Genomic DNA, 25,839 nt, shown 5'->3' on the forward strand with positions numbered 1-25,839 from the left:
GATGAAAAACATCTACTCATAAAAGTATGCAAAGCTGTTCGAAATACATCAACATACAATACTTGAAATTAAGATCCTTGACCACTGAGATAAATGTTTCATTTAGTAGAAATTATCTGAGGTCATGTTTAACAAATATTGCTGAGTGTATTGTCGTTATATTCCAAAACCATTTTATTTATTTTGTATTATTTGCAGATGTAAAATGTAAAGGTAGATGTATAAATTAGCATACACTAGTATTTTTGTTGATAAGTGCAGTGTCTTTTTGTCATTTTCTAAAATAATTTCTCAGAAATGTGTACCAGAATATATGCAATTAAAATGTTTTGTTCAGCTCATAATTTTGAAGAGTGTGGACAACCTCTGCCCTCTCCTGCTCTCTGGTGCTGATTAATGAATCATTTAAATTGTTTTGGCTTTGGTTCGAATCTTAAAAAATACAGCTGGTTTCAGATTGTTTCATTGTTTAGTTTTTTTCCAATATATATAATAATTTATGAATACACAGAAGAGGTGGTAACTGCTGCTCTAAGATAGTTGGCAGGTGTATAAGCTAGCTAAGTTAATGGTTCAGTTCTACAGGTATACATTAAAGAATGCTTATCAAAATGTGATTTCCTGAACATTTTACAGAACCTTTCCTTTGACTTAACTACCAACACCATCCTATTCAAAATATTTTAAATCAATATGAAGAAAACAGCATTCATGTTGAAGACAATGTCGAGGCCATTAAGAAGGCAGATAAACCTCCTTGAGACATTTGTGCAGAAATTCTTTGGGTTGTGCAAACCCATTGTTTCATCAGCTTTCCGGGCGGTTGATCTCAAAGATCCAGCAGGTAGAGAAGTCGAATGTGGTCCAGGTTGGCGTGGGCATACATGCTCTGCAGTTGTGAGGCTGGTTGGGCATATTGTCAAATTCTGTGAAAGGTGGTTTGTAGTAGAGACTTTAAGATTTAACACTCACAACAACTCTGGTAGACATTCCTGCAGTCGACATGCCAATTGGATGTTCCCTCCAAATGTAAGACATCCATGGCATTACAGTACGTGACAAAAGTCTGGCCTTTCACTGTCCCCTGCACATCTGTTTAATGACCATTATGTTTAGTCAGCTTCTTGATATGCAACACCTGATAAGTGGATGGATTATCTTGGTAACTGAAGAATGCTCACTAACAAGGATGTAATGAAATTGGTGCACAAAAATTTCTTCAATCGTTTATGTTACCTCATAAACATGCAGCCACTGCTTTAAATGTTGAATCTTTATCTTTACCAGTTGAACACGTATGCTGGGATATTTTCCCTATGGGTGTAAATATACAAAGCCAGTGATAAAATTCCATGCATCATCCTGAGTTTGACATTATTCAGAGGACGAAATGCTGTGCTTTCATTTTCTTTTATAGTTAGTTAGGGTGAAGCAATAAGTAAAGTGTGGGTATGCTATGTAGAGAATGCTTGCTGCAAACTAACTGAAATCAGTTGGTTGGAAGATGATACAGTACTATTCTAAACATGTGATTACATATAGATTAATTTCTGTTAGGAAAAGTTATTTAAAAAATATTTATTGGCCATTAAAATTAGCTAGAGAGTGTCTCATGTGGACTGTAGGCAACTGGCAAAGGGAGAAATGCAAGCAGTGTATGAAAAGCCTTAATTTTCCCCCCACACATCCCATTTCTAAATATGTTGAGACAATATACTTTCTTAGTTTTTTATAACATTAACAATATCTACCTCCAAATGTTATATCACTACCATTATGCCTCCAGGTACATGTGCCATGGTGTGAGATGACATGCCCAAAACTAAGAGTTTCAAGGTTTATTTGTCAAATGCACAAAACAACACAGCGTCATCCTGCACAATAAAATTATTGTGACATGGCACATGACAACAATGTAGTGAGAGGTTAGAAGAGTGTAAGCAAAAATATAGCTAAACACAAAATAGTCATGAAATAAAGCAACAATATACAGTTGTGCTCAAAAGTTTGAATACCTTTGGAGAATTGGTAATATATGTACCATTTGTAAAGAAAACATCAAGTGAGCCGGCAAAATATGTCCTTTATTTCTTATGGGATTCACATTCAACTGTAGGTCATAACAGAATGGCACAATCATAAAAGAAAACATGGCAACAAAGATATTTTTTACTGACCCATGTTCAAAAGTCTGCATACCCTTAGTTCTTAAAACTGTGTATTACCCCCTTTAGCTTCAATGACAGCGTGCAGTCTTTTGTAATAGTTGTCTATGAGGCCCTGAATTCTTGCAGGTGGTATAGCTGCCCATTCGTCTTGGCAAAATGCCTCCAGGTCAGACAAAGTCTTTGGTCGTCTTGCATGAACCGCACGTTTGAAATGTCCCCAGATTGGCTCAATGACATTAAGGTCATGAGAACCTAACACTTTTTCTGCTGTAACCACTGTAGGGTCAACTTGGCATTGTGCTTAGGGTCATTGTCATGCTGGAAAGTCCAAGAGTGTCCTACACGCAGCTTTCGTGCAGATTAATGCAAATTGTCTGCCAGTATTTTATGATAACATGCTGCATTCATCTTGCCATCAAGATTCTCTGTGCCTTTAGAACACACACACCCCCAAAACATCAGTGAGCCACCACCATGCTTCACAGTGGGGATGGTATTCTGTTCACTATAGGCCTTGTAGACCACTCTACAAACATAGCGCTTATGGTTGTGACCATAAAGCTCTATTTTGGTCTCGTCACTCCAAATTACAGTGTGCCAGAAGTTGTGAGGCGCATCAAGGTGTTGTCGGGCATATTGTAACTGGGCTTTTTTGTGGCATTGGCACAGTAAAGGCTTCTTTCTGGCAACGCAAACATGCAGCTCATTTTTGTTCAGGTATCATCATATTATGCTCCTTGAAACAACCACACCGTCTTTTTCCAGAGCGGCCTGTATCTCCTGAGGTTACCTGTGGGTTTTTCTTTGTATCTCGAACAATTCTTCTGTATTGGCTAAAATCTTTCTTGTTCTAACTGACCTTGGCTATTAAAAAAGCCCCAAGTGTGGGAAATTCACCTGTGTATGTCACCTTGTGTGTCTGTAACAAGGCCAAACATTCAAGGGTATGTAAACTTTTGCTCAGATCCATTTGGGTAATTTCTGTTATCATTATAATTTCAAAAGGAACCAAACAACTATGTGATAATAACTGGCTTCATATAATCACAATCCTTAAATAAAAGACAGTTATTTTGCATGATCATTCATATTTTCAAAATAAATGCTTACATTTCATAATTTCTGCCAGGGTATACAAACTTATGATCACAACTATACACAACACTGTACACTAGCAGCAGTTTAAAAAAAAAGAGTACTTTTGGTAGTATTTCTGAACATTTAGAAATGGCAAGTATGGCAGTAATATACAGAATAGTGTGAACTAGAAGCAATAGGTAGAGTTATTGAATTTTATAGATACATATGAGTGCAATAAGCTTATGAACAGTGGCATAGCTCAGTACAACTACATAGAAAGAATTAAGAAGAAAAATGTACACACAGCAAGAATATAGCAAGAGGATAAAGCAATAATATGTATAACACTGTACACCAATATCAGTTTAAAAAGAGTACTGTAAACTAGCTGTAATATTGGTAGTAGCATCAAATACTGTAGATATGGCAAGTATGGCAGTAATATACATAAACTATGTAACTAGCTTCAATTTTGAAAGAGTAGGATGGGGGAGTATGAACAGTATGGTAGAAGCATTGAGTATTATAGATACATATGAGTGTAATATGCTTATGAATGGTACATGCAAAGGAATATTCTAATGCCCATTAAATGTACCTGAAAGGACATCAGAACATCTGGAATGTTTGTTTGTGATCAGTATAATCATGAATCAGTGTTACTGATTTCACACTCATTCAATATTTTGCTGTCACATACCTCCTCACCAACACACACACACACACACACACACACAAACACCCACACACACATCCATTTTGGATAATGTTATTGTACACAAGAAAAGACATGCATTAGAAACCTTAAAGTTTGTATTTTTCTACTTGCCTGAACTTTTACTAAACTTATTTTAAAATGAATCTGGTCCTTGTAGTTTTAGTTGGTTTATTTAATTGAGTAATCTATGTTTTTTGTTTGGCATGCATTTAAAGGTAAAAAGGAGTTTAAGTGCCTAAGTGTGACCATGTAACTGTCCATAGAATATGCTAGTTTTGGAATATTTGCTTCATATACTCAAGTTTAACAAACAGACGGACAGAGGGAAGACCAAGGCTTTCTGCCATCTGTGTCATTGCACTATGTTATGTCTGCATCCAGACGAACGTGCTGGAACGAGAAATAAATATGTTTCTGTTGTGGACACTGGTGGAATATCTTGGCTCTGTGGTGCTTGGGAGGTTAATCAAGTGGAAAAGAGGAGGGGGGGACGTTGAGACCGACCTGACTGCAACAGTCCACTCTCTCCACAAGCACTGGGGCATACTGCTAATTAAAAAGTTTAATTCCACGACTGCCGCGTTGGCATCCCAGTACCCAGAGGTGCGTCCTTGCGAGCCTTGGCGCCGTCTTATCATGCAACGGCAGATTCGGCACCGGGGATGTGGAGGCGCTGCAGTGGCGGCAACACAGGAGGGATGGCATTCAGTCAGCCGCTCCAGGATCTGGCCCACCTCCCTCCAGCCCGTCTCCCCACTGACTAGAGTCACAGGCCCCCTGGTCGGGACGCAGGAGTCAGGGAGCTGAGCCGCCGAGCGAAACATACTGAGGTGGGAGCGCCGGGGTAAACAAGGGATAAATGTTGGATTTAGAGTCTCTGCTGCCTCGCTCAGCAGTGGACCGCCGTATCCCACACACATTTCCTGTCAGAAGGTCCTGTCTTACGGCACCGTAGAATACGGATAAGGCTGGGGCTAGAACAAATGTTCTTTACAACCCTCTAAAAAAACTAAACAAAGATATGGCACTGACATGCTTTCCACACTGATAGGATTTTATTTTTACAAAAAAAAGTAGCAGCTAGAACCAGCAATGTAATTGCCCCCCCCATCATTCAGAGGAAAACGAGTGCCTCAATGATAAAGTAGATAAAAGAATGAGAGTACTTCATTGCATGGCCTTGGCAGAGCGTAGAGCCTGCACTGTGTGGGCTTCAGAGCTGTGTAGGTCTCTATTGATCAGAATGCATTACAACTCACACAAAGAGAGAAAGTCCTTGGTGATGGCAATGCTGATTCTTTGGCATCATTTTGGCACCTCTTATAACAGCTAGCAGCAAGCAACAAAGATGGAAAAAGCTTAGGGAAGGAGAGTACATTCAGAACACTGTGCTGCTGTAGGATTCATACCTGCTCTGGGACTGTAATGTGACATCGTTGTTTGTCACATTGTGCAACACAGGGCCAGCGCCTTACAAAAATACAAAACAGCTGAAAAGATGTACGGTCACATAGCCTCAGCTTTTATTGCTTACAAGGTGAACTGCAATTCTCTCAACTACATGAAATGGGACTTGGAGACCTCAGAGATACATCAGGGTCATGCATTTCATTCACACATCACACAATATGATCTGCAGGACAGTAAGACAACACAAATTATATTACTGCAAAAATCTATATTACAGGCAATAGAGTTGTTGATAAATACCAGCATAATTAATTGTCTGTTGTTTTTCGGCACCTATATAAGCCCTGGATAGTCAACCGAGCAGCGGTGTGATTCTTCTAATAATGGCAGAGCTATTATCGAGATCTGACACACAGAAGGAATTACCTACTCGATGAAAAATATAGCTTTTCCTTAAAAGCGGTAAGGAGTTTAACAAGGCATAAGGTCCTCTCCGACAAGCATTTTAAACACTGTGTCAGCCCGTAAAATAAATGTCATCAAGGTTCTGCATCATATTTCAAGAACAAGACGATTAACTTTCTCGTTGCGAAGTATATCTTCTGAATATGGGGTGTAAGAAGACATTTTCCTTGTATATTGATACAGGATGAATTCAATGTACACCAGGCTACTACTGTAGCATGTTTTAACTGAGGGCAAATCCTCTGCCAGAACACACCTCCTCCGGCAGTGCACTTGTACTAGCTTATTTTAAATCTTTTACAACGGTACAACATTCTTCCTCTGCCAATGTCTAACACTCCAAACCATCACAAAGTGAGAAATGGGCCACCACTGAGCAACTAGACTGATTCAGTACATTTTATGAGGTCAGTGGACTCAACCTTATAAACCAATGTTCAATTATTCTAGTTACAGGATTAGGCGTTCATTAGCAGAGTAGGCCTGTACCGAAATGTATTATTAACAGCAAAGATTCATTAAATGTCCAATTATTAAATGTGTTTTTACAGACAATGCATACTGTGAACCATCAATGCCATTGATCCGATTTGTACTTTTTTTTCCCCCTGTCACAAAAATAACAGTCACAAGAGACAGAACAGGTACGCTGGTATATTCTCACGATGTGTGTAAAAACACTTTACATCCGGCATGCATACATCACCCTGATTTAAAAAAAAAAATTCAGAGGGCAAAATGTGTAAATAAATACTACGAGTAAATATGGGATTTAGTTGGCTCAGAGAAACTAAAACACACAAGCACTTTTTCTTGTTATATGTAAGCCAGTCTCTCATCTTGACGTCTAATGAGCCCCACACTGTAAATGTAATGAAACGGCTCACATTACCACAGATTGAATGAACATCCAACAGCCGAGGGCAGATCCAAGCAAAGCTTCCATCCACACTGGAACGGGTTGATGCAAACCCAAAGCCCTGAGCAATACGAATAGACTGGGTTCACAACCACATCACCTAGTAGCTCTATGGACTGTGTGCTACAAGCTGTCTAAATTCTCATTCTCTATTCGCTGAGTACATTTGGAATTCAGCATTCCCTTGGTCGGTCAGAACATCATCATCTTGCTAGATGCATGAAGATTATAGGGTTGGAAGAACCCTAAAAAAGAGAATGGTTTAATGCCATGATATTTCAGTGTTTTTAAATTTTTTTGCAAAAATAAAACAAGCGAGCAAGTAGACCATAGCGCTGGAACAAAAAACAAATACATGACTAGAATACATTTATTTTCAATGGGGAATATCATATGTACCATAAATTAAGTACATGTTAGACGACATGGCAAAACACCCAGGAAAAGGATCATTATAGACCCATGTGGATTTCCTGATCACATTGATCATTTTCTATACCCCGATGAAATTTAGTCAAAAGGCTTGCTTTCAGGTGAACTTCATGAATAGGCCTAGAGTACAGCAGCCATACTCTGGCGGACTTAGCGCAGTCCATATTGACTGCGGATGTATACATATTTAAAAATGGGGTAGTGTATAGGTATCTTTTCCTTTTCAGTTGTTCACAGAAATCAATTAAAGAGCTGCGTATCTATAACATCTCATACATGTCCAGTTGAACTGCTGTCAATGTTTGCAAGAAGGGTAAGTTGGTCTAACTATTTAAAAAACATGGGCTAACCAGCAAGGTACATTTGCATTATGATGACCAGATTACATGCCCATGAACCTCGAATCCTAGGCATCACCTAAATATTATGTAAAGTTACTAAAATATGAATGAAGAATTCCAAGAAATTAGCTTAAAACAGCAAAATATTCTCTACACCAATACAATATGTTCACCAATACAGGAAGTGTGTTTTTCAAATGATCACATTTCTCTAAAGCCCTAACTTAATGACCATAATTGTTCACGTTCCCTTCAATATACATTGCATCAGGTATGGCTCTCATGTTGCTATCAAACAGTAGGTCTTCTGCAATGGTAGAAATCACACAGTATTGACAATATAAACGATAGTAATGCTATTCCATTGTTGGGAACTGACTTAAATGATTTTGTTCAACATTAGGAAAGGTAGGGCGCTGTATAGTTGTGACACCATAGCAGAATGTGATACAATATGAATGATAACTAAATGTGGCATTGCAAGCCTTAATGCCACATACAGCACCAGACCTGTTGAACAGGTACAGTTCTCAGCAGTACAGAACAGGAACAATGACCCCAACTGTAACGCGGATCAGATTAATCTGGAGCAATAATGCATGTATACCCCAACGCACTCAAGAAAATCTGAGTAGTTTGACGGGTTATATACATTATTAATGCATACTTATAATGGTATTACATTGCATATATAATTTTTGTAAAAACAAAAGGCTTAATATACTTCAGAATCAATATATAATCATGACCAACAACACAATAGTAAAGGTATAAAGGTTGCACCATGAAGGAGACTTTGATCCCTTCCTAAGTAACATTAATCTTTGGTTAGCCTTTTTTCCAAATGTAAATGATTGTGCTACCTGATAAACGGATTTGCATTGCGGGATGTATAATAATTGGTACCCTTTATTGATAAAAAAAATAAAATACTTAGGAATAATGTTGAATTATTGTATTGTTATTATTATCAATCTTATCATTGTTGTAATTACCATTTAGAAAATGCAATACCGGCCTGTTTAAAATATTAAAAAGAGAGTAGTCTACCACCACCACACGGTTCATGTTCTCTGGGGTTGCTTAGGTAGTAAGACCTCTGAACCAAAAGGTGAAGTTAGATTAGATGCGCGCACCTGTACCAATCCAGCCCCTTCTCGTAGTTCCTGTCGAAGAAATGTGGCTCATTCCCAACGGCTCTGACGTCTGGATGGACCCTCAAAGCTTCAAGCAGAGCCCTTGTACCTCCTTTCTTCACCCCAATTATAATGGCTTGGGGTAATTTCTTCTCCCCATAATCCGAGGTGCAGTTCACCCTGAGTTCGTTGTCCGTGGTGCTGAATTCCGGGGGCTCCCTCTCCAGAGCGGGAGAGTGATACGCCGCGGCGGCTTTAGTTGGAGACGCCTGAGTCCTAACCCAATCCAATGTTCTTTGTTCGGTCTCCACATTATCTTTGACTGTGGAAATTGCAACCGTTTGCTCTGCGGCGGCAGTTGCCTCTATGAGCTCCTCGTCCAAATAGCCCTGCGACGAAGTGGAATAAAGTTTCTCCCTTAATGTCACGAAAGTTGCCTCCTCTGTCACCAGTCTCCCTTGGTACACGTAGTTCTCTTGCAAGGGGAACTGTAACGAGTTGTAACAGCTCATCAAGCTATAGAACAAGTAGGTGACAGAGAGGGAGAGGGTGAACATGAATAAGATTTTCCGGGGCACTTTAGAGGTAAAAACCGAAGTGCTGGACCAAAATGCCATCTCTGATAGCAGTGATCCTCTCAGAGAAGTGGCCAGACATGTTTCCACCCCAAGTCTTGCATGGACACTCAACAACAATAATTTGTCACTATCAGCACTGCTCCATCTTAAAATGCAAGTAGCTGGACCACTCCAGCCTTCACACAATTCGCATGGTTATGAGGATAGAGGAAATAGATCGTTAAAATTCTGAAAGAATATCGCGTCCCTTTCTTGGATATCGATTTCTTATTCCAACGCTGACAGCCTATGTCACAATTTATTGGACTGAACTTGCAGATTAGAAAGGCTGCGGTCTGACGTCCTTCCAAATGAGCAGCCTGGTTTGAAATGGGCAGAGTTTGATGGACGAAGTCTTGGCATTTTACGGAAAAAGAAAAAGGGGAACGGCCAAGTGTTTGAAGTAGGTCTAGTGTGCAGAGCACGTCTTCATCAACCGCGCCGCCAGTGTCCAGTCCAATCCCCGATACACTGAAAGCACGACCCTACAGTAGATTCAAAGCTGCCAATTACAAATCTTGTGGCTCTTCAAAACAAGGTAGAAAGCGACACAAATGCACAGTAGTCCTCTAATAATAACTTTGAGCAGTAGTAAGTAAACAACCTTTGCATAAATATTCATTGATTTCCTCACAGTGGCCAGGAATGTGGCTTGCCGTCCTAATGCCTTCTGTTGATTGGTAGATACGATGTGCGCATCAACTGTGTGAGCTCACCCAAATCGAAGCACTATAATAGGCCTAGTAGAGCAGCACAAGCTCAGTAAGTCTACACCCAGTTTTCGCAATCCGTGCCAGAGTGTAGGAAACCCTGTGAAACGTCAGATACGGCAGCCAGATAGGTCTGAGATACTATTAGGAAGGCGGGATGACTATTCCTCCTCCTCTTTTTATATGCCTGGTATGACAGGCAAAGAAAAGAAGAAGACAGCGTCAGATGAATAAAAGGGTGAGTAGTTAACATGCAAATGTAATAAAGCTTCGACTCACGGGCTCTCCCCTAAAAGAAGCCTTGCAGTTGACATTAAAAGAGTAAAAAATCTCAAGTTTATGTGCTCAACTACGACAATGTCTTTACTGAATAAATTCGATATTTAAAACAATGACTCTGTTATTACTATTATTATTTCTACTTCTCAATAATTATTCTCCAAGCAGCTCATGCCTGCGCCCTACTGGTGTTTTCTGGAACATTGGAATAAAAAAACATCTAAACATTCTCCCTGATCTTGGTAGATGGTAGGAGAGAATAATAATTAATATTTATTTTATGGAAATTGTGATAATCGTTGTCTCACTCCACCAATTCTTATCAAAAGTATTATTGGTTTTCATTCATGTTGTGATAGGCACATGGCATGGTAGAGAATGCACTATGATTGGGAAATGGCTTAATTGCCATAATGGATTAATTTGCAATCAAGATGCTTATTAATGAAGCACATTTAAACCACGTGTATTACACGAGATGACAGTATTGTTCTCTGAACTGAAAATATTGACACCATTTTCACATACACTTTAGGGAGTAAAAGTATAAAACTTTAGATGTTGAAATTATTCATCACCACAAACATCTGAAACACAGTTAATACCATGACAACAAAGGAGGGCTACTCACTCGAAATGGCAGAGGTCATTTTACAGTGCTAGCACCTAAAAGTGATAGCTAATGCTTATCTGACCAAATCTCTGAGATCATGTTTGAAACAGAACTCTTTTATATCAAACAGTGGGTAGTGTTACTACACACAGAAAAAATAAAAACGTTTGATTTGAATTGCAAGAACGGTGCTCAAAAGAGCTGCACATTGCAAAAGGCAATAACGCTGGAGCAGTGAACAAAAATAAAAGTACAGCTCTTTTGCATCAGGCCTCCCACAGGACAGGAAATACTGTACAATCCAAAAGCACATCTCTTACAAAGTCAAAGGTAGATGAATCACACCTGCCCTTGTACTTACTTCTTAGCAGTTGTGGTACAGACTGTGTCATAATGCAGGTACAACCCTTCAGTATACAGTATTGTTACAGAAAATAATGTACCACCACCTTAGAAATCCTGTTAAATTACTAGAGAGGCTATGTGAAAATCCCTTAAAATTCCAGTATGCAATGAAATGTTAGCCACTCCGGTCAGGAAGGAATATAAACCATGAATATTCAATCACCACATATTAATATTTGGTAATACATTTGGCACACCATTACCCGATTCCCAGCCACTGAACTCTGTAGCTCCTTCAAAATGATTGTTTGACTCTCTGTGGCCTTCCTCACAAGTTTCCTTGTTAGAGTGCTGAGGTTTGAAAGACAGTGTTTTCTTGGCAGCGCCTGGGTGGTGTAATGCATTTTCCTCATCCTAAATATTGATCCAACTGTGCTCATCCAAACACATTTGGATATTATTTTGTACTCTTGTCATAATCTATACATTGCTATTACATTATCTGTAAGTTCTGTACACTGCTCTCTGGTCTTAATTTTCCTTTAGATTCGGTCTGACCAATTACTTTTCAATCAGATTTGTATCCAGAAAAAATGACAGCAACTTTATTGGTTCACAGGTGATGAGTTAATTGCATTCTTTTTAGGGCAAATACTTTCATCTGTGTCAACTGAGAGATTCCACGGCATACTGTAGGAGTTGGACATGTCTATAAGAAACATATATCATTTTGAAATAGTTTATTTTGTTTCTTTTTTTTTTGTTAATATTTTTATGAATCTTAATATTTTTGTTACAGATATTCCTCCACATAACACCAATGTCATCATATTATATTTGATGTGTCAGTGAAATACAGCAACACGAAATTTCAATTCAGTAGTGTGACAATTGGTCAGGGTCTTTGCAAGGCACTATATATATATATATATATACATTAGCTATTTTTATTAGATGTGGTTCCTGTGAGTTTCTAGGGATGCAAATAACTGTCACTATTTGAGAATAATATTTATTTATTGATTAAGATTATTTTATCTTCAAACAATTTTTAATCACTTAAACATTTGCTTTCTCTTATATTGTCTCTTATATCTCTTATATAACAAAAAAATTATCATCTTTAACTAATATCATTTACTTATTGTGGAGGGCACAGTAAATGTAATGTCAATACTATAATTTAATGCATTTACAACTATTTTAAATTCTTTTCATCAGTTGATTTCAGGCAGTACATGGCTTTAGAATGATTGCATTGAACAGGTGGTTGGAACAGAACGTTGGCATTTAATTAAAATAAATAATTCCTTTGGCTGGCAATATAGCTAACAAACAAAACTGCAATACAGATCCATTCTTATTCATAATTTTTTTTTTAACACAATCAGTGCACACAGCCCAGGCAAACCTTCATGTAACTGTTTATATACTAATTGTTGATTGGCAGTCAAAGATTGATTATTGCAATTCTATATTTTCTTGAAATAATTGTAAAACAATTTTGGTATTGACAGGACTTGTGCATTAAAAAAACATAGTATTTTTAGTACAGAGTGGGTTGTGAAATTTGGGGGCCGTTGTAGGTACTGTAGCCTAAGGGGATCACTGTGATGCCATATCCAGGACTCATTGTCTCCAAGGCACTTCTTATTGTTCTGAGAGAGGACAGTCTGTCTCAGACTGTCTGTGTTTTAAGATTACAGAGGGATTATTGCCGTAAATCAACTTTGATTGCATTCTTGAAAATTCTTTAAAAATAAATGGGAGTCAATACTTCACATTTAACAGTTCATTTTAGTACCTGTCCTACAATACTCCTACAATATGAATTCATCAAAGACTTTTGATTGGTTTTGCTGTAGAGTGCTCATCAATGTTGCAGATCCTAGTTTTTATTCATTACCAGCTAACTGGAATTCATTTAATTTCCTTAATACATGTACATAACATTTACTAACTGACCCTTATCATTACCCTGTCGTAATGAACAGAGCTGGTGCACCACAAGGCAATAAAATCAAGATAAAACATATTTAAATCAATCAATGATGTACCTGAATCTTTTTCTAATGACTATAAATTATATATTATAACATGTTGATGATGACATCAGCGAGCACTGGAAACATGTTTGGCAAAGCAGCACTTAAGATGCTTAGACACTTTGCTGAAGCCACATAGACTCTCATGGTCAGAAATGGCTGCAGTCTGCCAATGCTGAGGTGAAATGATAGATACCAGGCCTTTAAACGATCGATAATGCTGTTTTCCCCCAATGTTGACTGGCCTGCTATTCTCTGGACTTATTATATGATAAAAAGTGATGGATGTGTATTAAATTCAGCTGGCCCCTTAAAACAACCTCCTTTGGGCTTTGGACCATTTCCTGCTGACCTTTTAGATCCCAACTTTATTGTATGTGAATGCAATTAAATCAATTTGTTAGATGTTTGCGATGCAGCAGTTGGTCCTGAGGTTGTGGCCAAATTGGAGTTGCCTCTCTGAGCTTGAAAAGCCCATGGATGAACAATTAAATTCATAAATGTGATAAATGAATGTGAAGTAAAATGGAACATCCTACATAAGCAAACAGCTTGAAAATGGACAATGGGGCTTTTCCTATATTCCTCAAAAGAAATAAAATAAACGATAAATCCCTATTGATCCTCATTCCATAGACACAAGATAATGAGATTTCACAAATTTGCCCAGAAAAAAGTCACTATCTAGGGCCACAGAGAAAGGCACAAATTAACCACAGTGGGGTTTGTTGGGTATAAGAATACAATAACCTCAGAATGGGTCATGTTCAATATAGTAACCAGTGAAGACGATGAGACCGAGTAGAGAGTGTATAGAAGGGGCCCTATCCTGAGCGAGCACCAGAGTTGAGATCTATTAAGCTTTTCCCATGTGCAATAGGGCCACCATCATTAGGACATTGGGGAGCAGAACATTTATCTCGGCTCTTGCTTTATTAAGGTCTATGCTATGGCTTTCTATTATATCAAATGGTATCTGCCTGAAAGACTTCATGGCAATTTGTATGAAGGCAGTCTATTTTTGTGACACATAATGTTGTTCACTGTTAAAAAACATTCAGAAGTGCATCCAGACCCGGCCTTACCTCCGGTAATAAAATCCATACTCACCTCCGCCATTGCTGTGTCTGATTTGGGTCTGCATCTGCCCACTGCAGAGGTAAACTGCACACTACGCTCCACAGAAGGGGCCATCTTTTACCAGCTGCACTCCATCAAGGTCCTACATGAACCCAGGGCAAGCAAGCGTGCAAGATTATTGCTAACCCCTCTCACCTCAGTCACCAACTGTTCCAAAATGTGTCCTTGGGCAGGTGGAGGGCAAGCAGGCAGTACAGGTCAAAATCACGCCCAAAGAATTCACCCCCCAGAACAATTTATTTCCCAGTGTTGTGACCCTCAGCAACCGTCAATCTCTCCCACAGTGACTAATAAGAACATTCTCACGATATTCAGGCCACATTCAAATGATTAACTGTTAACTAAATAACTAGACTATCCTGCATTCAAACCTCGGTTCATCTCCCTGTATTTTGATATAAGCCAGAAGCACCCTGAATCCTACTGCTGGTTTGCCTCTAAAAGCTAAAGGACAGGAGACCAGATACTGCTGGATGTGTTGGAGGGCCAGTAGGGGGCACTCTTTCCTCTGGTCTAAATATTAAATCCCTATGATGCAGGGCAGTGAGGGTGGACTTTGCTCTGCCAAGGGGTCTTTTAAAGACGGGACATTAAACAGGTTTTTTCAGCTCTTTGTGGTCAGTAAATATCCAATTGCATTGATTGTAAGGGTAAGGCGGTTCCAAGAAATGTCATGGCCAAATATCCAATCTGGTGGCCGGTTGTGAGTTTAGATTTTCCAAGTAGGCTAACAGGCTTTGCCCCAACACTTCCTTTGACTTTGGCTTCTTTTTGTTATTTTCCCCTGTCCAAGTGATCCCACACAGTTTTAATTATATTGAGGTTACTGGGAGTCTTTCATCTGCAGATATCCCCTCCAGGTAAGTTGTTATCATCTTTATATTTCAGGCATTCTTGCATGGAAAGATAACGTTTTTGCAATCAGTCAAAGATAGACATTTCTTGAAAAAAGTATTTTGATTCTTATTAAGCTTGAAGCTCAGTTTAGGCATAAGGGAAAATATCTTCTTCTGCTTTATCTAAAATGTAAGTTTTGAGTCAGCCCCATTGACAACAAACTCAGGAGCAAGTAGCTGGATTATGCAAGGGTCAAGGATGTGTACATACCACACACTTGAACTATGTTATACATGATGACACTCTGGAAGATACATAGAATATACTCTATAGTATACTCATCAAGATTTCTGACCATGTCAAAAGCTTGGCCACATATTCACAATGTCCTGTAAAATTGTTTAGATTTATTATAGTTAATTAATTATAATTATAGCCTGACAATTTCAGCTGTCACTGTGCTCCCCCTCCCCTGTGTTGTCCCTGTCATTGTCCATCAGGTCATGCTTCCGACCTGGACTAGGTTTAAATAGACTCTAGACTCAGCCCACACCTATCTATTAAATATTATAATTGTAATCTTAATATGTTCATGTATGTATGTATGTATGTAATATGTTCACCTGGCACAGCCAGAAGAGGACTGGTCACCCCTCTGAGCCTGGGTCCTCTCTAGGTTTCTTCCTAATTTTTGGCATTCTTAGGGAGTTTTTCCTAGCCACTGAAATTCAACACTACTGTTGTTTGCTCCTTGGGGTTTAAGGCCAGGTGTTTTGTAAAAGCACTTTGTGACATCTGCTGAGGTAAAAAGGGCTTTATAAATAAATGTTATTGATTGATTGATTATAGTCTCATTCCATAAGGCAACAAATTGCAAATTTTTAACATAGAATACTAAATATTTGTTTAAATAAATTTTTTGAAGCATTTTCTTTTCTTTTATATATATGTATTTTTTTTATGGGTTTTGTTTTGTGATTCTGTGCAGAAATATCGGGTAGTGTATACCCACAGAGTTACTGCACTAATGGCACCTTTGTTCATTTTGGCTTGCTCGCTATCTAGCTTGGCAATAATTTGAATGAAGCATCAACTGCCCACACCACACTGGGAAAGCCTATTCCAGCATTGTCGTTCCTCCTGCCACATTTATTTCAAATATGCACTGTTATGTTGACACTTTCAGTAGTATATGATCCTGCTGACACTTCTCCCTCCTGCACAGTACCCTATCTGCACTACTACTTCCTTTCCGAACTGACTCAACCCCCTTTTAGCTGGACCATTGCATCCAACAAGGGCTGCCACTGCCTGAATCCTAAGCTGAAAAATAATACACCTTTTTTTTGGAAATGGATGTCATTGTCATCAACAATGGCTGTAAAGGCATCCATTACCCAACCCAGAATCCACACACCGAGTCATAGGCTATTGATGGATTAGAAAAACAATTTCCTCAAATCATCTGTTTGTAAGTAACAAGTAGCTAATCATTTTGTTAACCGGTGTGGGAATTTAATAATTACTCTTAATAATTAACTTAATAATGAAGCCAGTTATAGAAAATGGCATAGAATAAAATACATTTATAGAAGGCCACTTTTTCTGGTATTTCTCTTTATAAATAATGTACGCTGATTTACAAAGACCAGTAATGATGCAGTCAAACTCTCCTCTATTGTAAGCAAGAAGTGTTTGGCATTCATAATGTTAACATTCACCCAACATTCAATGTTCTCTACCAACTAACTGTATCCTACTTTGCGCCATTACTGCAGGTGTGTTTTCAATGTAGTTATTTAGTAAAAAAAAGTGTTCCAGTGCCTTAACGGTCTATACATTTCAAGACAGCCAACTCAGTACTAAGCACAGTACACCTTCCGTTAAGGACAAATCAGCAAAGCCAGTGAGTAGAATGAAATGAAAATGATAGCAAACTTAGTTCACAAAGGCAACTTCAGAGGGGGGGTGGAGGGGGGGGGTGGGTCGGCCAAGAGACCAAAGGTCTGTAGGAGTTGTTTGGTGGAGTGTGATGTCAAGAAAGCAGAGCAATGCTTTATCACAAACAAAACTCTCCACTTCCTAAGAATGACAGGATCTATACCCTGAACTCCAAAGAATTTGGACGGGAACACATTATGGCTCTGTATTCCAGCACATTGGATTCAAAATAATACAATGACTGAGGGGTTATAGTGCAGACAATTAGTTTGAATTTGATGGTATTTTCATCCATGTTTAATATTCATTTCAGCAGATTTTATAGTGCCCGCATTTGTTGCTTTTAATGTGCTGCACCAAACTTTGTAGGATTTTCCTAATTTTTATCTCAAAATAAATGTTTATTACATTTATTTTGACTGCTTCTGCAGAAATATAATTTGAGGAGTGGAAGGTATCATTTGGGATTGACAAACACTAGAGGTACATACGCACGCATGAAATCACTAAGTTCACAGGTCTGGACAAAAAAGCCCTTTCTGTGTTCCACAAATGTTAGAAGTGTCATGCACTAGCCACATTCAAAACCAGGGTCGAGATGCCAGCAGGAGACATCTTTATAGCTCCATTTGCCACATAAAAAATATTTTATTGCTTAGGATGTCAGAGGAATTGACAGGCTTAACATGGCATTTGATATTTATAATGCTCTGGGATTTTAACCACACAAGCCTTAAAGCGGTTCTTTCCGGAAACCAGCAACTGTTTGAAATTTCCAACATGACATGCTAAAATCCTATACAATGTTAATAATAATAATTGGTCATAACAATTAGGTTGATGCTTATATTTATACTTCACATGTACAACGTGTACTATACGCACGTGTGAATTGGATATGTATTTTTTTGCATATCCCTAAGTCACCCTGTGAGAATGGGGTCATTGCCAGGGGATCAGATTTTCTTTTTTAGGGTTAACAGGGTTTGTTCAAAGGCTAGCAACAGCCTTTTCACTTTGACAACTCAGACAAATGCAAGTCGACTACCACCCACTATACAGCATTATTAAATGGCATATCACACTGCTATCCACGCCCCCCTGGGGACCTCAAACCATGTGAAGCTTTACTGATCAGTGCATGCAGGTAGAAACATTTAAATATGCAGTGTGCAAATGGACTGATGAGGTGATATGTCTTGAACTGCCTTTGCATCACAGGTCTCCCCACAGATGTTCAGTGGGGTTCTTTGCCTGGGCTGTTCATATATATTCACAGAGGATCTTCCTGTATTTTGCATCCTTCATCATTTCTTCAATCCTGATCTGTCTCCCAGTCCCTGCAGCTAAGAAGCATCCCCATAGCATCACAGAAGCATCCCTATAGCATCACAGTTATTAGCCAGGTGATGAGCAGTAACTTGTTTTTGTGCATGGAATTCTTACCTAATATTCTAATTTCTGTCTCATCAGACCAGATAATCTTTTTGTTCATGCTCTTATAGCCCTTCAACTGAAACAAGCCAGATCAGCAATGAGCCAAGCCCCACTGCTCTCCCTCCTCAACTGAACACCTCTTCTGCCCCACCACAACAAAGCACCTACAGTATCCAGCCCATACTCCACAAGATGCCACAACACTGGTACGGAGAAGTCTCTCCAAGTAGGTCCTAGGGCTAGAAAGCTCTCCACCCTGGACTGTCTGTGGGGTCCCAGAATGATGAGTAAAGGAGAGAGCAGATCAAGATGTGGCACCTGTACCACCACGACTCTTCCCCAACAGGACCTCTGGGGTGCAGTTATGATGCAACTGTAGATCACAGTCACTTATTCAAGCTTTACTTTGATTCAAAAGTTGTAAAGACACAGTGTGAAAACAAATGATTTGGCAGACAGGAATATTGCTGCCAGCAAAATATACAAATAGTCTCCTGTCTAGCCCCTTGAGCGTTTGAAGTTCTTGGTAAGTGTGCCCTACGTGGCCATTTTCAAGCTGCCAGCTGGGACAGACTTCTGGGGACAGAAACACATTTTTTATGTGCAATTTCCAGACAGTAATGTCAGAGGACACTTACAGTGCATCATGGAACATTCACATGATCAACCCAGCTGAAGATGTTGTCAATGACAGAAAAAACAAAGATATCTGACTTTGACACACTCTTCTGACTGAGGCCTTTCATGAATGAAATCTAGACAGCCTCCAATGCTTGAAGCCTGTTTGGTAACAATTTAACACTCAAAATTTAAAGCTCAAAACTTTTCAAACTCCTGCGGTCCTTGAAATTCTGGGGTCAATGGTATGTTCCATTCCGTTAGGACCGCAGGAGTTTGAAAAGTTTTGAGCTTTAAATTTTGAGTGTTAAATTGTTACCAAACAGGCTTCAAGCATTGGAGGCTGTCTAGATTTCATTCATGAAAGGCCTCAGTCAGAAGAGTGTGTCAAAGTCAGATATCTTTGTTTTTTCTGTCATTGACAACATCTTCAGCTGGGTTGATCATGTGAATGTTCCATGATGCACTGTAAGTGTCCTCTGACATTACTGTCTGGAAATTGCACATAAAAAATGTGTTTCTGTCCCCAGAAGTCTGTCCCAGCTGGCAGCTTGAAAATGGCCACGTAGGGCACACTTACCAAGAACTTCAAACGCTCAAGGGGCTAGAGAGGAGACCATTTGTATATTTTGCTGGCAGCAATATTCCTGTCTGCCAAATCATTTGTTTTCACACTGTGTCTTTACAACTTTTGAATCAAAGTAAAGCTTGAATAAGTGACTGTGATCTACAGTTGCATCATAACTGCACCCCAGAGGTCCTGTTGGGGAAGAGTCGTGGTGGTACAGGTGCCACATCTTGATCTGCTCTCTCCTTTACTCATCATTCTGGCAGGCGGTAGTATTGGAGCATACTGTAGGCAATTGTGACCATGCCTCCGACTGTGAACGCCCAAGTCCTTCTGTGGGACCCCACAGATAGTCTAGGGTGGAGAGCTTTCTAGCCCTAGGACCTTCTTGGAGAGACTTCTCCGTACCAGTGTTGTGGCATCTTGTGGAGTATGGGCTGGATACTGTAGGTGCTTTGTTGTGGTGGGGCAGAAGATGTGCCCAGTTGAGGAGGGAGAGCAGTGGGGCTGGCTTGGTTTGTTGCTGATCTGCAGTGGAGGTTGTTGGTCTGTCTGGTTCCTCTTCTTGACTAAAAGTAAAAAGATCTACTGATTTTGTATTACAATGTAAACATTGTCACATTTGAAAAAGGTGAAACGCCTTCCTTTCCTTTAACCATTATCTGTGCTGACTTAAATATCTGTTTCGGATGCCTCCGGAACGCCTTCCAGGGAGGGTGTTCCGGTCCCGTCCCACCGGGAGGAGACCCCGGGGAAGACCTAGGACACGCTGGAGGGACTATGTCTCCCGGCTGGCCTGGGAACGCCTCGGTGTCCCCCCGGAAGAGCTGGAGGAAGTGTCTGGGGAGAGGGAAGTCTGGGCATCCCTGCTTAGACTGCTGCCCCCGCGACCCGGCCCTGGATGAAGCGGAAGAAGATGATGATGATGATGATGATGATGATGATGACTTAAATATGCACCACCACTTTAGCTCCATGGAGGTGTGAGGAATTTTTTTTAATTAATTGTTTGGGGGAGACATAAACTGGGTACGTAGGCTTGGCTTGTTTCAGTTTGTGTTTTTACTGTGTCTTTCAGAGATTTCTTCAGATATTAAATAAATACCACAGTTCCCATAGATGTGTCTTCATTTACAAGTCCTGACACTGAATTGACAAAAAATATTTTTGAAAGTGTCAGAAAAAGTTTGTGTGAGCACAAAAGTCTTCTTAATTGTCTGTCTTCTGGTTGATACTCTTCTTCGTGGTTCTGAGATTGATCATTAAAGTTGGGTATTAATAATCTTTATTCTGAGGGCCTCAAATTGGTCTTTGGATCTTGTCATAACCACACCCAAATTGCTTAAGACCAAAATAGACCAAGTTTTTAATCTTAATGGCAGGCTGGACCCTCCCAAGTCACTCCAATGAGTTCTTAATCATTCACACATCTTTTGGTGCACCTGATTCAAAATTTCTACATTTTATTTAAATGTTATTTTATTTGAATGTTGGGGTGTAATCCTCTCTTTGTCAAGATAACTGCTCTGAGTAATCTCCAATAATGTCTATAGTAATAATAATGATTAAGAAACACTCCATATCCATCAGTCATTGGTCCTCGCTTTGTGGACACATGAACTCATCAGCTCACCTCACAAGGTTTCAGTGGGATTTAGGTAAGGGGACTGTGATAACTATTGCAAAATCTTGATACTATGGTCAGTGAACCATTTACCTGTAGATTTTGGTGTATCCTAACAGTGTTCCCTGAGCATTTAGCGATAACATGGCCCTGCAACACCACAAAGCCACCATCATACTTCACAGTGGGTTGGGGATTATGTGATTTTCTGCTTGACTATGGTTCTTTTTCTACTCCTCCGGATGTTTTACATTTCTTAGTTATTGCCCTATTAATGAAGATGGGTGTTTTCAGGTGTCTGGCTATCTTTTTATTGCCATTGTTTTATGAAGGTCAACAACTCTTTATGTAATTTCATTTGTTTGTTCTATTTGTGTAATATCATTTATCCCCCCCCATCCATCTATCTCTCTCTGTCAGTATGTACAGTGGGAAAGACAATAACAGAGTAAGTGCTGAAACAGTAGTAGGCTGGAATCAAACCCATGCTGTAGTGGAGTATGTACACCAGAGGTGTTGGCTTAGACAGCTTGAACACCCTAGGCCACAAGGGATATAAAAAAAAATTATCAGTTATTGTTTGACAGTAATTTGTAGTGATGTTTGTCAATACAATGTATGACTACAACTTGTTATTTCATTGCTTTTTGATCAACTTGTTGCTCTGGTGATCCTAAAACGAATAGGGTGGAACAGTTCAATGTGAGGCGAAATAGTATATGAGTGCAGTGCAAGCAGGTAAATTAAATTGCGAAAGTGTTTTTTGTGGTGTCTCTGGGAGTGATAAGGTTTAATGAGGTGCCATTGGAGCGGTACTGAAAACACACAGCACGGTTTGAAGCCATAAGAAAGAAATATGAAAATCTTTAAAGATTTTCCCATACAGAGAAAAAAACCTTGTAAAATAACTTGGCCCCTAATGACCTATCATTGTGATGTGTTTATGATTGATGAGTCAGTGTGTGCCCTGTCCTCCAAGTTACGCCTGGGGATCGTGTCCTACGCATCATCTCCTCCCTGGAATGGTGGTACTAGGAAACCAGTGTCATCTCTCTCAGGAAGCCTTGGAGCCACGACCATCTCCTCCAGCAGTAGGCTATGCCGAGAAAAAGGAAACTACCTGTAGGCTTCTGCAATGGCTCCACTCCTAAGTCCCAGCCAGGCAGCCATCCCTGAGTCGGCAAAATGTCCCCCTGGGGGTGGTGCGGCCCGATGCCTCCCAGGTGTGGCTCCCTCAGCATAATTAAGGCGGGATCTGCCAGCGCTTCTCGGCCGGGGTCATTCATCAACCGGATCACCCCCAAGATTAATGTGCCCTCGCTGCAGCACTGCAATGGATTGCTGCCACTTGCTGAGATCATTAGCACTGGCCTGGCGCACCACTGCAGAGGCTCTCCCTGCTCAGTGGAGAGGCAGATTTGCAGCTTTGCATACTAAATGAATAGTCCATCATCGCCTAATTAAGGGATTATTGGAGAGACTTGTGTCCAGTCCCCTGGACAGTAAACCATAACTGAAGGGCAAAAGAGATAGATTAGCTCCATCTGCTTAGTAGCAAAAGTGCAAAGTAATGAAACTGCTGACAAAGGTAAGATACAAGGGAGAACATGGAGGAGGAAGGTTGTCAACACCACAGCATTAAACATCTCAAAAGGGTTCAGAGACGCTATTGCAATAATCCACAACCCTCCACACAGCAGAGGAATTCTGGACTGCAACATTTGGCCCCAAATTCCACTTTAACAGGCTTAACGTTACTCCTGTAGGTGCTGTAAGTTGATTGTAGCGCACCGTCCATTCTAAATGAAGACGTTTGGTTTACCTGAGGTAAGAATGGCTAATTATTATTCGCGGACATGAAGAGAACAGTGTATCTCACATATAGATCTCCGGGGTGCTCCACAGCCAGCGTGGCTTCACAGGACTCATTAAAGAAGAATAGGACATGGCAGTGTTAAAAGATAAATTGCGTAGTGTTGCTCAAAGCTACATGTGAATTGAATACCAAAGGGTCAGTTTAGATAATTCTCATTCACATCATCCAGATAATTGTTTACCGGTACATTCTGTTCTTCCTTCACAATTCACACTGAAATGAACCGCTGTCAAATAAATGTCCTTTACATAATCTTTTCCATGTTTGCCATCATTCTCACTAATTATTATTCTGTTTTCGCTGGTACCAATGCCATAGTACCAGTAGGGGTAAAGTGTTGGACCTTCTATGTAATAAATCCTAATACATTCAAATTTTTCTTCTTTTATTTGAAATGAAAAATACACGAGCATCCTTTTTTTCTCCTGTATTAACCTCGAGCGCTAAAGCTTTGATGAATTTCATTTGAAATTTAAGATGACCCTAGCTTGGATATAAAACATCACAACAGAATAGAAGTATCCCACTTGTGTAAAACATCACACGTCTCCAACATACACAATGCAGGGAGGCAAGGAGGGAGGGTTGAGCATGGCTTTGCTGGCTGTAAGCCTTCCAGTATATGAGGCTTGTTTTTCATTGACTGTGTCAGGAATCAAGAGGGCTAATCCCTCTGAGACTTCAGATGAAAGTTTCAAAAGAAATAATGAAAGGCACACTGCCTGAGGGTGCATATCAGGGTGAACATACAGCAAGCTGGAGAGAACTGCAGCAGCCACGCACAACAAGTATGCTGCAGAAATAAATAATAAAGGCATCTTCTCCTTCCAGCCTCCCACCACACAACGACACACTGAAATATATTTACAATCTTTATTTCTCTGACATAAACATATACACCAATACATGGGTTGGCCTAAACAGAAAATATTATTGTGCCTCAGTGGGGCAGCAGGTCAGGTTTTGATACAGGAAGATCAGATTAAATGCCAAAAAAAAGTAAATGTTAAATTTTTCATTTTAGGCATTTGGCAGATGGTCTTATTCAGAGTGACTTACATTTAGTGCATAAAACTGCTTGGGTTTTAGCCTAGCCTGAAGGTAGACAGGGGCAGTACTCCTTACTGTTCCGTAGGTTACTTGTCAGGAGATCTTTTAGACAGAAAGGAAGAGTATCCCTACTGGTTTTCCAATATCACTTCCAGCAGCATCTGGTCTTCCATCCAGGAATTCCATGTTATACCATCACGTGGTCATTTTGGTACAACCCTAGGCGACCAGGCATGCCACGGAATGAGACCGCCTATGGGAACCCACACCAGCAGTTCCCTACAGCTACTCATCATGCACAGACTTCTTATTTACCCAGTCTTGCCTCAGGCTAGGAAGTGTGACACTGAGGCAATGCCCAGCTCACTACGACACAGATATCAGTAACAGTGAACACTTTGAACCATGCCAATGTTTTTTTTAATGTTTTTTTATTAAACTGTTATTTAACCAGGCAAGTTGATTAAGAACCAATTCATATTTACAGCAACACCCAGGGGGAATGTTCCGGGAGAGGAGGAGCAATTAGGATTAACCGTCTTGCGCAGGGACAGAACGACATAGCTGTCACCTTGGCAGTAGAGGCCTTAGAAACAGGGACAGAACAACATAGCTGTCACCTTGGCAGTAGAGGCCTTAGAAACAGGGACACAACGACATAGCTGTCACCTTGGCAGTAGAGGCATTAGAAACAGGGACACAACAACATAGCTGTCACCTTGGCAGTAGAGGCATTAGAAACAGGGACACAACGACATAGCTGTCACCTTGGCAGTAGAGGCATTAGAAACAGGGACACAACGACATAGCTGTCACCTTGGCAGTAGAGGCATTAGAAACAGGGACACAACAACATAGCTGTCACCTTGGCAGTAGAGGCCTTAGAAACAGGGACCCAACGACATAGCTGTCACCTTGGCAGTAGAGGCATTAGAAACAGGGACACAACAACATAGCTGTCACCTTGGCAGTAGAGGCATTAGAAACAGGGACACAACGACATAGCTGTCACCTTGGCAGTAGAGGCATTAGAAACAGGGACACAACAACATAGCTGTCACCTTGGCAGTAGAGGCATTAGAAACAGGGACACAACGACATAGCTGTCACCTTGGCAGTAGAGGCATTAGAAACAGGGACACAACAACATAGCTGTCACCTTGGCAGTAGAGGCATTAGAAACAAGGACACAACAACATAGCTGTCACCTTGGCAGTAGAGGCATTAGAAACAGGGACAGAACGACATAGCTGTCACCTTGGCAGTAGAGGCATTAGAAACAGGGACAGAACAACATAGCTGTCACCTTGGCAGTAGAGGCATTAGAAACGGTCATTTGTACATTAGTTAGATGCCCTGAGAACTAGGGCACCATGCTGCCCTAATATAGTCCCTAAAATCTAATTGTATAGGCCCATTTTAGGCAGTGTCCTGTCCTGAGATCACATGGCAAAGCAGACAGTGTGCTGG

At 40.1% G+C, this 25,839-nt stretch overlaps 1 protein-coding gene across 1 annotated transcript in view; it reads right to left on the bottom strand.

Annotated features, from left to right (window-relative positions):
- Positions 1-9,958, bottom strand: part of hs3st4 (heparan sulfate (glucosamine) 3-O-sulfotransferase 4) — a 146,527-nt gene extending 136,569 nt beyond the window's left edge. Inside the window, exon 1 of the mRNA XM_010874908.3 lies at positions 8,670-9,958. Within this exon, the coding sequence (XP_010873210.1) occupies positions 8,670-9,286 (617 nt within the window). The 5' untranslated portion in view covers positions 9,287-9,958. The remainder of the gene's footprint in view (positions 1-8,669) is intronic.
- Positions 9,959-25,839: the final 15,881 nt, after the last annotated feature.

Source organism: Esox lucius, chromosome 11 (genome assembly GCF_011004845.1).
Source record: "Esox lucius isolate fEsoLuc1 chromosome 11, fEsoLuc1.pri, whole genome shotgun sequence".
NCBI classification, from domain to species: Eukaryota; Metazoa; Chordata; class Actinopteri; order Esociformes; family Esocidae; genus Esox; species Esox lucius.